The sequence below is a fragment of the Camelina sativa genome, chromosome 9 (genome assembly GCF_030686135.1).
Source record: "Camelina sativa cultivar CO46 ecotype springtype chromosome 9, ASM3068613v1".
NCBI lineage: Eukaryota > Viridiplantae > Streptophyta > Magnoliopsida > Brassicales > Brassicaceae > Camelina > Camelina sativa.
In genome coordinates, this window is record NC_141888.1 from 15,441,518 (window position 1) to 15,455,744 (window position 14,227).

Sequence of the window (14,227 nt, forward strand, 5' to 3'; positions counted from 1 at the left end):
ACATCCATTGTTCAAAAGAAGAAGGTACTGACTCAATACCATCCATCGTTTAAGGCTGCAGGCTGCTTGCTGCTTGCTTATCCACATCAAAAACAAAAAGGACAAAAGAGCAGCTTCCATAATCCTAGGCTGCAGGCTGCTAATCGACATCAAAAAGGACAAAAGAGCAGCTTCTGTTTCAAACCTGTAATCATTGAAACACAACACAAATTGTTACATTATTACATTCAATCAGAGAAAGTGAAATAGAAAGTTAAGAATACTTAACTTACTAAAAGTTATTGAGTGAGCATTGCATTCCGAGAATCTACAGAAACAAACATATTGTTAAAAACTACAAAGAGTAAAACTTGTATATACAACTAAATTTGATTACTTACCAAGAGACTCAAAGAACGCAGCTTCTTCCAACATTTGCACCAAGTTAGCAACTTCAGCTTGTGTTTTAAAAGAAACCCTCAACCATTGTTGAATGCATAACAACATTTCAACCATATAAGGAGTCAGAGAACTCCTATATGGATCCAATATTCGGCCACTAGTACTGAAAATTGATTCTGAAGCTACTGATGAGACTTGGATAGCTAGAACATTTTTAGCAACTTCTGATAATATAGGGAACTTTTGGCTATTACACTTCCACCAAGACAGAACATCATAAGGGAAACCCAAAGTAGTCTCCACTCTCAATTCCGTTTTCTCATTCAAGTAGATATCCAACTCACTGCAACCATCTACTTTTCTCTTAGAGTTAACCAACTTATTGTAGATAACCTCCATCCTTTCACAACCATCCTCATCATCATCATCAGATAATTCACAAGTAGTAGTAGGTGCTGGCTCTGAGTCTGCTGGTTCCTCAACCTCAATAGGTTTGCTAAGTCTGTAACTGTATTCTTCATACAGTTTTTTCATTACACTTGAGACTGAACTAGTAAGCTGCTTACATTCAACGGTATCCTTTCCATAGAGTTGCTCAATGCATAGATTAGCAAATTGCATCTTGTTGCGGGGATCAAAAACAGAAGCAACGATCACAAACGGATTCATATTTATCAATCCATCCCAATATTTTTCAAACTTATCCCTCATTGTGTGTGCGTCTTTTCTGACTTTCTCATTACTGTTGTCACACTTGGTAATGAGATTTCTTTCAATGTTTACAATCTCATTGTAACAAAGACTGGAAGTCACTGTTGTTGAAGCAGAGAACAGTAGAGTACACTTGTAAAAGATCTTGAGAAACTTAAATAACCTTGAAACATCTTCCCAATCAGAAAAAGGGGTGGTCCAACCCGTTTTTTCTTTGTCTGCTCATCTATTTCAAGGAAATAATCATCATACAGTTTGTCTTCACTCAACATCCTCTCAAATGGTACTCTTAGCTTCAGAGCAGAAGTTAACATCAAATACGTTGAATTCCACCTCGTGGGGACATCCATAGGCAAACTGCCTCTACAAACTTTTCCCGAGTCACACCTTAGAGCAAATGACTTCACTCGATTGAAAGATGATCTGACATACTTGATAGCATTCCTAATAGCAACTATACTAGGCTTTGCTACTTTAAGACTATCTCCAACAATCAGATTGAGGATATGGGCACAACATCTCATATGAATGAAATCACCATCTCTCACTAGTGCTTCTCCTCCTCTGAGCCTCATCTCATCCTTGAACTCTTTCAAAGCCTTGTCATTTCCTTTAGCATTGTCAACTGTAACAGTAAACACTTTCTGAATCCCCCACTCCTCTAAACAATCTAGAAGCTGTTCAGCAATTGTGACTCATTTATGATCTGTGACCAGAGCCGGCCCAATGCACAGGTTGTTGAAGCATGTGATTGTGGCCCTGAAATAATATATAGTTTTTCGGCCCTAAAATTTGCAAAAGTCTTCTTAGTCTAGCGGTAAAGTACATCACAAGCAGGTTTAAGGTCGCGAGTTCAACACTTATCAGCGTAAGTTATTGTTTTTTTCTTCCTAATCTTTGTTGGGCTTGTGGCCTTTATATTTTGTGCGACGGCTCTGTCTGTGACCACCTTGAAACTAAGTATCCTTTTCTGCATTTCCCAATTCTCATCTATCCAATGACCAGTGACAACCATGTAGTTCACAGAAGTTGTTGAAGAAACCCAAATATCTGTGGTGAGAGAAATCCTTTGCTTCTGAACACTAAATAAATGCTTAAAAAAATGTCTTTTCTCTATATTAGTTGAGAAGCCAACGACATTTAATTTCTTCATGTTTACATGTGGTTTCGATAAGATGCTATTTATTTACGGGAGATTCTAAAAAACAGCACATATATAAGTTTTTTTCCCAAACTTAGCACAACATCTCTAAAATTTCAAAAATAGCATTAACTAATCTTTTAAAATTAAATCGTAAATTCAAAATACTAAATCCTACCCTTCAAAACTATACCTTAAATGTGAAATTGAGAACCCAAACCTAAAAAAAAAAAATTCTAAAAATTAATTTTAAATATTTTAATTTGTTAAATAGTGTTATTTTTGGAAATTTATGGAATGTGTGCTATAGTTGTCCATAAAACTTATTTTAGTGCTATTTTAGAGTATATCTCTTTATTTATTCTATAATAGTATCTAACATCCATATTTATATAGAGTACTTTCACTATCTATATATATAAAGTTACCTTTTATTTATTCCTGGTGCTGCCACGTCAGCATTTCTTCTTTAATTTTTTTGGGTCTAAGAGATAATTATTAGCCCACTAAACATTCATTCAAAAACAAACTTTTCCACATAATTTTATATCACAATCTGGCCAACGTCTCTGGACCCAAACTATTTCTTTAGCTTATGGATTAAACCTAATAACGCTTCTCCACATGCTGTCAAGAACGCTCCACCTTCACACATTCCTCTCCTCCGTAACTCTCGATCCATGGCGTTTAACTTCACACAGCCTTTGTAACGGCTAAATTAATAGCCCTAAATTTATTAAGAGAGATATCACTTTGAAGGAGAAACAGAGAAATATTGAGAGAGAAGTTAGAAAAGAACCGCCTAGAGTTAAAAGGAGCAAAGAGAGTTAGAGTTTTACCTTTGTGTTCTTTGTGTGAGATTGTACTCTCTTTCTAGCTTCTTTGTCTTTGGGAGACAGTTCCCAATTCTCACCCGAGACGTGGTTAGAGGCAAATAACTCTGTTATCAAGTTCCAGTAAGTTCCAGCTAAATCAATCAATCGATCATAAGTGAAGGAGAAGTAGCGCAAGGGTTTAGGTGTTCCACTTTGCTTTATTATTTTTTTGTTTTATTCTTTTGGCACAAAAATCATCGATCTCTGTTTGGATCCATGATTTGAAAAGTCAAAAACAAGGAGATGAGAGTGGTAACGTTTGACCTGGAAGGCTGGAAGAAGCAAACAACAACGGCCACGGAGACTTGAGACTCGTCTTTGTATATATATAGTATCTTTCTCTCTCGTCGACACTTAACAGAAAACGCAAAACACGACTCATAGACACAATCAAACTTACCTAACAAGTTTTCTTTTACAAACGATGTCATTTGCAGTTGCCGTTTGCAACTCGCCGGTGTTCTCTCCGTCATCATCACTTTTCTGCAACAAACCTCCGGCACACGAAACCCTAACTCTATCTCTATCCCATCTCAATCCTCCAGCTTTTTCTCCTTCTCTTTCCTCTGCGCCTCCCACATCTCCATTCTGCCTCCGTCTCCTGAAACTGCCGCCTAAATCAGGGTTTGGAACAGACTCTGTTCCCTGAGGCGTTCTGAAGAGGAAACGTCCGATGAGGCTTGATATACCGGTTGGTACTGCAGCTCCTATATCTGCTGAGGCATCGGTGACTACAGAGACGCTGAGGGAGGAGAGCAGAGATGTGGAGAGGGAAGGTGATGAGTACTCTGTTTATTGCAAGAGAGGAAGAAGAGAAGCTTTTGAGGATCGTTTCTCTGCCATCACCAATCTTCGAGGTGATCCCAAACAGGTAATACTTCAATTTGCTTCTGTAGTTTCGAGTTTCTTTACTCATTATGTGATTTGAAGAGTTATATAACTTAAGGTTTCATTATGGTGTGTGAGCCAGTGATGAGCTTTGTGAAGTTTGGTTCTAGAATTGTATGAGTAGTTCTTGAATAGGTAGATCATATATATTTACTTACAAAATCACTAAAAAGATTCTAAATTCAGGCAATATTCGGAATCTATGATGGCCACGGAGGATCAAAAGCGGCGGAGTTTGCGGCTAACAACTTGTGTAGTAACATTAATTCTAGATGAGATTGTTGGTGCCTTGGTGGGATGAACGATTCAAAGATTAAAGAAGCTGTAAGACGCGATTACCTAGCGACTGATTCTGAGTTTCTTAGGGAGAAAGATGCTAAGGGCGGCTCTTGCTGTGTCACGGCTCTGATCAACGATGGGAATCTCGTGGACTGCCGTGCTGTTTTGAGCGTTGGAGGGCACGCTGAGGCTATGACTTCTGATCATCGTCCTTTGAGAGAAGATGAACACGAGTTCTTGATCTTAGCATCAGACGGTCTATGGGACAATGTTAGTAATCAGGAGGCAGTAGATATAGCTAGACCATTTTGCATAGGAACCGATCAGAAACAAAAGCTATTGTTTCAGTAGTGTGTGCCAAAATATAGTTTGATAAAGTATACGCAGAGATTAAGTTTGGTCAAATTACAAAATATAGAAAAAATGATATTTAATCACTTAGAAAAAGTGACATGTGATTTGTGTAACATATCTCAGAAGACATATTACTAAAGTTACAATTCTATAACATGATAAAAAAAGTAAAATATAAAAACAGCTTGGGAAATTTCATCAATTTTATCAAATATTTTAAACCCAAAACATTGGCAGAAGTATGTTTTTTTAGAAGACAAGCTGAGATTGCATCACAAAATTAACATCTGAAAATAACATATGAGGTTTTAGAAAAATATGTAACTTGGATTAGTGAATGGATATTCATTGTCGGGGTTAATCATTTTACCATCTAAGCATTCTTGATTTGGTTGGAAATTCTATTATGGCTGATAATGCATTTGTAGCGACATAACACTAAAAATGTTCATGAAACTTTGTTATATTTGTATTTAGTTTGTGATATCGATATGTTTAAATGATCTCTATAATTAGGCAAACAATCGACATTCGACTTTAGAACTTTTTAAAATAAGTTTTCGTGGGATATGATTATGGAGTGAAATTTTATAGGGATAAAAAGTTAGAAGATTGACGACTCTTCGAGTGAGGTTCTTAAGTCATTTTTTTATTACCATGTGATATATTTTTGATTTTCCAAGAAAACATTATTGCGACACTATAAAATATATTTTATATATAGATTAGTAAAACAAGTATAACGTTTATATATCTTTTAAACTTCAAATGATTATATATATATATATATTCAATAATTTTTATTGATAAAAAATTTAGATTAAAATCCCACGCAAATAGATATAACAAAAAAATATTATTTTCAGCAATATATATGTTGTATATCACTTAGTAAAGTAAGTTTAGTATTTATATAGATTAATACTCAATATATAATTATATCTGAGCTCAATAATTTATATTGATAAAAAAATATTTTAAATTAAAATCCCGTGCTTGTGCGGGTACAAACTCTAGCACTGAGGGAAACAAACAGAGGGAAACAAAGAATAGACTAAAAATTTAAATGAGGTTAAAAAATGTTTATACCAATCTAGAAAAATAATTCAACCACACTTCTTATTTATCAAAAATATAAATAACAAATTGTATTCCCTGTAGGACATATGTATTCCCATTGTAATTTCCTTTAAAAAGTAATAAATGTCCATAATTTTAAAACGTTAAAAAATATAAAAGGATCAAAAATTAAATCAGACCCCACTAAACCAAATAACTCATACAATGAAGTCCTAAATTAATGATTAAGAAGGTAACAAGCAGAACTCATAATGACATAAATGTCAAAGGTCCCAATGAAACAAAATAGTGGCAGGTCGACATTAATATTTTAAACACACACAAACGTAACTGCAACAAACGTCCACTCTATAAAGGATAGAAGAAAAAATAGTAGCAAAATATACTCTCCAGCTTCCGAAAAATGCAACAAACACACCCTACTCACTTAACGCACTACCAAATGACGTGTTCGAAAATATCATCTCAAGAGCTGCTCAGATTTCAAAAAAACGGTCAGGCATATTATGCTAGCATCACCAGACCTTGCAAAGGCAGCCCAAGATCATCGAGTTTACAAGAATATCAACCTAAGACCACTAGCAATGCATCCACTAGCAGCAATAAGCAAGTACCAAGATCTAATGGAAAAATGCATTGCAAGTGGAAATGTGGAGACACACTACATCAAAGGAATCCAGGAGTAGTTTCACAACAACAACACAGAAGAAGGGTTGGAACACTTGAAAAAGGCAGCATAAGGTAATTATGCAAACAGTATTTACCTTTACGGTATTGTGAAGTTGTGCAGAGGTGACACTGAGGAAGGCCAATTGTGGTTGGATAAACTAGACTGGAAAGAAAAGAAAGCAAAGGGTGATCAATGCTGGAAAAATAACAAGAAGTCCTTACACAAAATCAATGTGCAAAAACTACAATGCTACTTCACTACATTGAGAGAAGTTCAACCAACCATCATCTGTAGCCTCACTGACATGAAAAATAGATGCCCTCATTGCTACTACTACAAACAAATGGTTAAATTTGTCTTTTTCTTTTAGCTAAACGATCGACAATATGGTTTATGACTGTTATCATCGTTTAATAATGAATTATATTTCCAGTGTAAGAGTTCTTTACAAGTTTTTTTATTCAACTATTATGTCGATGTGTCTAATCTCAAACAATTGAAAATACAACAAAATTGGAAACAACTATTAAAAACAATAGTGCAGCATGCCAATATAAGTCAACAGATATTACGAACAACTATGAACACGAGGATAAAGATATTAGCAAAATGGTGTTTACCTATAAGATATAAAATTGTTATGCACGAAGAACAACTTCAAAGAAAAATACAGTAAACAAAAGCAAGGTCGCAAAAGTACAAAAGGGAAGACCGATCAAAACAGGGGAATTAAGAAAAATAAAACAGGATGAAGGTAACGAAACTAAAACAAAGTAAACCTATTTTGGCACCTGTTGACACATCTATCACCAAACTAAAAAAAAAGGTAAGAGATGCAGACACTAACAAACCACAAAAGAGACGCTAAAAAAAGATTAGTAAATGAAATCAAGCCAAAGCCAAGGCTCCCGATAAGTAGCAAAAAATAGTAGAACCAGTAGTATTTCAGAATCAATATATACGCAAACAGAAATCCACAAAAAAAAGAGAAATTTCAAAAAGAGCAAATCAGAGTAAATCCAGCCAAATACTGAGATGGTCCTATTGAAACTAAAATTATAACAACCTTCTTAAAAGAGTCGATTACTTAATTAGAGAATGAAATGTACACATGGGAGAGCTAATTAACACAGACGGTCAACAAACTAACCAGGAGAGCACCAATTATCCACCACCGATTCGAAGGCAAGACAAAACCTTCCCAAAGGCGCCAAAAAAAATTAAAGTTTTCTGTATCGACACAATGAATGCTTCAAAACGAAGAACGTACATCAAAATAAGATCTACAAGCCTACTACTATCCTTTAGATCGAAATACACCATTCCGTCCAACAACCAATATACGGTAAAGAAGAAAAAACACAACTACAAGACACGGGTTATTTTCCAAAAGGATAAATACATCCTCAGATCGATAAAACCCAATCTAGACCCAAAACACCACTACCTTTAAAGACCTAAACGGATATTTGGGCCCAATCAATGTACGTAAGAAAATTATATATATATATATATATATAAACACCTGAATATATATTTTGGGTAATCAAGAATATTATAGATATTTTCAAGTATTTATTTCGAGTAATTCCAGGTATTTTTAGATTTTTACCGAGTACTGTTTTGATATTTCAGATATTTTAATTTATGTAAACTAAATATAACTAATATGTTGGATATAAGTATATCCTACCAAAATAAATGTTGAATATAGTATAACTATATTTCTATCTGATACCGATTTAGTTACGAACTTACGATCGTTTCATTTTGAAGTTTAGTGTTCATTCCAATATTTTAGAATTTTGATTCGGTTCACTAGAATACGTGTAACATCCGCGAACCAATTTTTTGTAATTTTGGTGTGGGTGTCGATCGACACCCTTGGTGGCATCGATCGACACCATGTTTTTCCGGTTTGGTCGGGTTTGATTTAATTGCTGATTGGTTCGGTTTGGTTCAATTAAATCCCTAAATCGTGTGTTAAGGGTCTAAGGACGAATTAAGGGTTTCAGAGTCTCATTTTTGTTGGTCGCCGCTTAGAGAGAAAAAGAGAGAGTCAGAGAGAAAACGTTTCTGAGATTTTCTGGGTTTGTTCTTGGTGATTTTGGAGAGATCTGAGGCTGTAGGAGGGTTAGCTGTTGCTGGAATCAAAGGGGAAGCTTCTGGAGGTGTTGCTTTCCACGTTTCTCAATCCAAACTTCTTGTTCTTGAGGTGAGTGCATGACCATGGCTTATCTAAGCTAAGATCTCTAGATTCTATGTGATTTGGTGCTTATGTGGTTGTTTCTTTGAGTTCTCTATGATATTTCGTTGCTGTCTGGGCTGGGTTTGGCTTCTGGGAGTGCAAGGAGCGGATTGGAGAAGCTTGGAGGCGAGATTCGGAGTTTCTGATCGAGGGAAATCGCTGCTCGGCATCGGTGTCGGTCGACACCAGTTGGGGTGTCGGTCGACACCAACGCGAGGACGGCTCGGGACTTTAGCGAGTGTCGAACGATGCCATGTGGAGGTGTCAGTCGACGCAAACTAGGGTTTTCGGGAGTGTCGGGCAGGGTGTCGGTCGACACCAGTTTGGTGTCGGTCGACACCAGATAGTCAGTATCGATCGACACCATCTGGTGTCGGTCGACACCCCTTGTTCAGTTACGATGGTCGTTGCATGCTATGTATACTGCCTGGTTTGTTTTATTGATTGTTGTTTGTGGCATGTAGAGATCTTATTGCTTGTGTGTATAGCCCAGTAGATGGGAGGATTGCCTCACTGAGTGTTTATCAAATACTCATGCATCTCAATTTGTGTTTGTGGTGCAGGTAAAGGCAAAGTGTGATCGTGGAATCAAAGGCAATGAAGAGGAGGATGTTCTAGGGACTTGATTGTATGGTTATCTGGCATTGTTAGGTTGCTAGAATTGAGTCTTAGAGCATTGTTAGGATTGCTGGTTGTTTGATTTATACTGGTTGGGATTAATGCTGGATATTACTTATTTGGTTATTGGATATTGTTTTATTGGTTATTTATTGGTATGTGGTTCCGCTGTTGGATTGTGAATGTGGTTAGGTGGCTAGTGGGTATGAGACCACTAGTTGTAGTTATTAAATTATATTATTATTTATTATTTATTTATTTAAAAAAAAAAAAACGGGAAGGGTTGTTTCATTTTGGTATCAGAGCCCTTACGGTTCTAGGACTAGGGTTCATTGTGCTTTTGCTGTTGATGTTTAGGATTCCATGCTATGATTGATTGTGTGAGTCGGTCAATTGTGTGTGGCATGAAGTCCTAGAACATCCTCTTCGAGCCTGTGTTGTGATTCCACGGTAAGTTGTGTTTCTTGTGTAATAGAATTATTGTTTGCTTAGCCTTCTGTTCTTGGATGATACAGATGGTTAGGGGTGAGGATGCTGTTGGTCGCGGTCGTGGTTGTGGGCGTGGTCGTGGTCGGGGTCGGGGACGAGGTCAGGTTCCTGAGGCCAGTGTGAGTGTGACCCAGAGCATGGCCAGTGAGGAGGTGGCGGAGTCACAGGTTCATCCTAGTGTGTCTGGAGACCAGGCTGGTTTGGGTGACGGCAGGGCGGATGGGCCCGGTGTCGGTCACGGTGTTGCCCCGGGTGTGGGGGTTGCAGCGGGAGGTGCTCCAGGCAGGGAGGATGTCTTGATGGACTTGCTAGCTCAGGTTCTGCAGCGACTTCCAGCAGTTGTGCCGCCAGTGGTTGGTGGGCAGGATCTGGTAGTGCCGCCCGTGGGTGGTGGGCAGGGTCCAGCGGTGCAGCCTGTGGCGGGTTTGCAGGCAGGTGTGCAGCCGGGGGCCGAGGTTGTGGATGCTCAGTATGTGCGGATGATGGAGCAGCTGCGGCATGTGGGAGCAGGGTATTTCTCAGGAGGTACCGATCCGAGTGTAGCGGATGAGTGGAGAGAGCGGATGGAGGATATTTTCCTTTCGCTTAGGTGTCCCGACCGGTACAGGGTGGATCTGGCAGTGTTTTACTTGTCAGAAGATGCTCGTGTGTGGTGGAGGTCGGTGACAGCACGGAGGGTGCAGAGGGGTATGTCTTGGGGAGATTTTGTGGGGGAGTTTAACTCCAAGTATTTTCCTCAGGAGGCTCTTGATCGTATGGAGGCACGGTTCTTGGGTTTGACTCAGGGGAACCATACAGTGCGGGAGCTGGATGCAGAGTTCTGTCGGCTTGTGGGGTATGCACGCAGGGCATGGGAGCCAGAGGCGGCTCAGGTGCGGAGGTTTTTGTTGGCTCTGCGGGATGATTTGAGGACTCGGTGCAGAGTGAGGAGCTATGCTACGAGAGCAGAGCTGGTTGAGGTTGCAGCTGGGATAGAGGATGACTTGAGGTCACAGGTGGTTGTGGTCAGTTCTTCGGTGCAGCCACAGCAGTCTCAGCCGCTTTCTGTTCCTAGCAAGGGCGGCAAGCCTGCGCAGGGGCAGAAGAGGAAGTTCGATGTTATGCAGAGATCGAGGCACGGGGGTGCGAAGTGCTTTGGGTGTGGTAGTAGGGACCACAAGGTGTCTAGCTGTCCACAGAGAGGTGAGCAGCGGGCAGTGACAGAGCAGCGGGCGGTGACGGAGCCGCGGACAGATACTCGGGTGTGTTACTACTGCAGAGAGACGGGGCATATCAAGCCTCGTTGTCTCAAGTTGCAGCAGAGGGCAGTAGCAGTGTTGCAGGCTGGAGCTCAGCCAGGGGTGCAGCAGGGTGTGCAGCCGGTGGGTTGGATTGAGCCGACGACTCAGGTGTACTCGACTCAGGAGCCCGGTGGCACTAGTGCAGGAGCGATCACATGTATAACTTCTGAGATTCGAACTTAGTCAATTCAATAGTTCAGATTATATTTGTTTTTGTTTGTGGTCAAGTGTTAGGTTCTCAACACATGAGGTTTGTGTAGGGACCTTGTTGGTGGGCGGGCTTAAGTCCCATGTTATGTTTGATTCTGGAGCTTCTCATAGCTTCATTACTCCGGAGTGTGCCGTGAGTGCGGGGATCAGAGGGGATTCTGGAGAGCGTTCAGGAGTTGTCAGAGTTGCTGGAGGCAAGTTCCTGAGGGTTATTGGACGAGCTGGAGGAGTTGATATTCAGATCGCAGGAGAGTCGTGGCCAGCGGATTTGCTTATCAGTCCAGTGGAGTTGTATGACGTCATTCTCGGTATGGATTGGTTGCATCGGTATAAGGTGCATTTGGATTGTTATCGGGGTAGAGTGGAGTTTGAGCGTCCAGGAGGGAAGTTGGTTTTTCAGGGTATTAGACCGACTTCGGGGAGTTTCGTGATCTCAGCCGTTCAGGCAGGGAAGATGATCGAGAAGGGCCGTGAGGCCTATCTGGTTACTATATCTATGCCAGAGTCAGTGGGGAAGTCTACAGTTAGCGGTATTCCGGTTGTGGAGGACTTTGAGGATGTGTTCCAGTCATTGCAGGGATTACCACCATCTCGGTCGGATCCTTTTACCATTGAGCTGGAACCGGGGACGATGCCGTTATCCAAGGCTCCTTACAGGATGGCTCCAGCAGAGATGGCAGAGCTGAAGAAGCAGCTGGAGGATTTGTTGGGCAAGGGTTTTATCCGTCCTAGTTGTTCACCGTGGGGAGCTCCGGTGTTGTTTGTTAAGAAGAAGGATGGGAGTTTTCGGTTGTGTATTGACTACCGGGGTTTGAACCGAGTTACTGTGAAGAACAAGTACCCTCTCCCGAGGATTGATGAGTTGTTGGATCAGTTGAGGGGTGCTACTTGGTTCTCCAAGATCGACTTGGCTTCAGGTTACCATCAGATTCCTATTCATGAGGCAGATGTGAGGAAGACAGCCTTCAGGACGAGATATGGGCACTATGAGTTTGTGGTGATGCCGTTTGGGTTGACAAACGCGCCAGCTGCGTTTATGAGATTGATGAACAGCGTGTTCCAGGAGTTTCTGGACGTGTCAGTCATCATTTTCATCGACGACATCCTGGTATATTCTAAGAGTCCTGAGGAGCATGCAGTACATCTGAGAGCAGTGTTGGAGAAGCTGCGGGAGCAGAAGTTGTTTGCTAAGCTGAGTAAGTGCAGTTTCTGGCAGCGTGAGATGGGGTTCTTGGGTCATATTGTTTCAGCTGAGGGAGTTTCAGTGGATCCAGAGAAGATTCAGTCCATCAGGGAGTGGCCGAGGCCGCAGAGTGCCACTGAGATCCGGAGTTTCCTGGGGTTAGCAGGTTACTACAGGAGGTTTGTTCGGGGTTTTGCGAGTATGGCTCAGCCGATGACTAAGCTTACAGGGAAGGATGTCCCGTTTGTGTGGTCACCAGAGTGTGAGGCAAGTTTTGCAAGTCTCAAGCAGATGTTGACTACCACGCCGGTGTTAGCATTGCCTGAGCAGGACGAGCCTTATGTTGTGTATACAGATGCTTCTAGAGTGGGGTTGGGTTGTGTACTTATGCAGCAGGGGAAGGTTATAGCTTATGCTTCGCGGCAGTTGCGGAAGCATGAAGCTAATTATCCTACTCATGATTTGGAGATGGCAGCAGTGATCTTTGCTCTTAAGATTTGGAGATCCTATCTGTATGGTGGGAAGGTACAGGTATTTACAGATCACAAGAGTCTGAAGTACATTTTTACTCAGCCTGAGCTGAATTTGAGGCAGAGGCGTTGGATGGAGTTAGTAGCGGATTATGATTTGGACATAGCTTACCATCCTGGTAAAGCTAATCTGGTTGCAGATGCCTTGAGTCGGAAGCGGGTGGCTTCGGCTCAGGAGCAGGATATGGAGGTGTTGGTAGGTGAGATTAGTGCATTGAGTTTGTGTGCTATCTCACAAGAACCATTGGGTTTGGAGGCAGTTGATAGAGCAGATTTGTTGAGCAGAGTGAGGTTAGCTCAGGAGAGTGATGAGGGGCTGGTGAATGCCTCTAAGGCTGCGGGTGCAGAGTATCAGGTTTCTGCTAATGGTACTATCCTTGTGCATGGTCGGATCTGTGTGCCCAAGGGTGAGGATTTGAGGCAGGAAATACTGAGAGAGGCTCATTCGAGCAAGTTCTCTATTCATCCAGGAGCGACCAAGATGTACCGTGACCTCAAGCGGTATTATCACTGGGTCGGGATGAAGAAGGACGTAGCTGACTGGGTGGCAAAGTGTGATACTTGCCAGCTGGTGAAGGCGGAACATCAGGTTCCTGGTGGTTTATTACAGAGTTTACCCATTCCAGAGTGGAAGTGGGATTTGATCACGATGGACTTCGTGGTAGGTTTGCCTGTGTCGAGGACGTTTGATGCTATTTGGGTCATTGTGGACCGTTTGACTAAGTCTGCGCATTTTCTGGCCATCAAGAAAACTGATGGAGCAGCGGTTTTGGCCAAGAAGTACGTGAGGGAGATAGTCAGATTGCACGGTGTGCCTGCTAGTATTGTGTCTGATAGAGATTCCAAGTTCACCTCGGTGTTCTGGAAGGCATTTCAGGCGGAGATGGGCACGAAGGTGCATATGAGTACAGCCTATCATCCTCAGACTGACGGTCAGTCAGAGAGGACGATCCAGATTTTGGAGGATTTATTGAGGATGTGTGTGCTGGATTGTGGTGGTCATTGGGCAGATCACTTGAGCTTGGTGGAGTTTGCTTATAACAACAGCTACCAGGCTAGTATTGGGATGGCTCCTTATGAGGCCCTGTATGGGAGGCCGTGTCGTACACCTTTATGTTGGACTCAGGTGGGGGGAGAGGAGCATATTTGGTGCAGATTTTGTTCAGGAGACCTCGGAGAAGATTCGGGTTTTGAGGCTGAACATGAAGGAGGCTCAGGATCGGCAGAAGAGCTATGCTGATAAGAGGAGAAAGGATCTTGAGTTTCAGGTTGGTGATAGAGTGTACCTCA

General features: G+C 41.3%; 1 protein-coding gene and 1 pseudogene across 2 annotated transcripts; one reads left to right on the forward strand and one right to left on the reverse strand.

The window, feature by feature from the left end:
* Positions 1-278: 278 nt before the first annotated feature.
* Positions 279-1,107, reverse strand: LOC147938115 (zinc finger BED domain-containing protein RICESLEEPER 2-like). Its single transcript, XM_087465477.1, has 2 exons — positions 381-1,107; positions 279-307 (listed from the first exon to the last, which is right to left on the reverse strand). The coding sequence occupies exons 1-2, from the start codon at positions 1,090-1,092 to the stop codon at positions 279-281; spliced, it is 741 nt and encodes a 246-aa protein (XP_087321603.1). The 5' UTR covers positions 1,093-1,107.
* A 1,797-nt stretch (positions 1,108-2,904) lies between these two features.
* Positions 2,905-4,726, forward strand: LOC104710933 (putative protein phosphatase 2C 2; annotated as a pseudogene). Its single transcript, XR_015567117.1, has 2 exons — positions 2,905-3,979; positions 4,183-4,726. The product of XR_015567117.1 is annotated as a putative protein phosphatase 2C 2 (transcript).
* Positions 4,727-14,227: the final 9,501 nt, after the last annotated feature.

Excerpts from the sequence above, each read along its gene's own strand:
- LOC147938115 (XM_087465477.1), bottom strand. The coding sequence starts at position 1,092 with ATGAGGGATAAGTTTGAAAAATATTGGGATGGATTGATAAATATGAAT. Across the intron at positions 308-380 it reads TGCGTTCTTTGAGTCTCTTG|ATTCTCGGAATGCAATGCTC; the intron begins GTAAGTAATCAA and ends TTGTTTCTGTAG.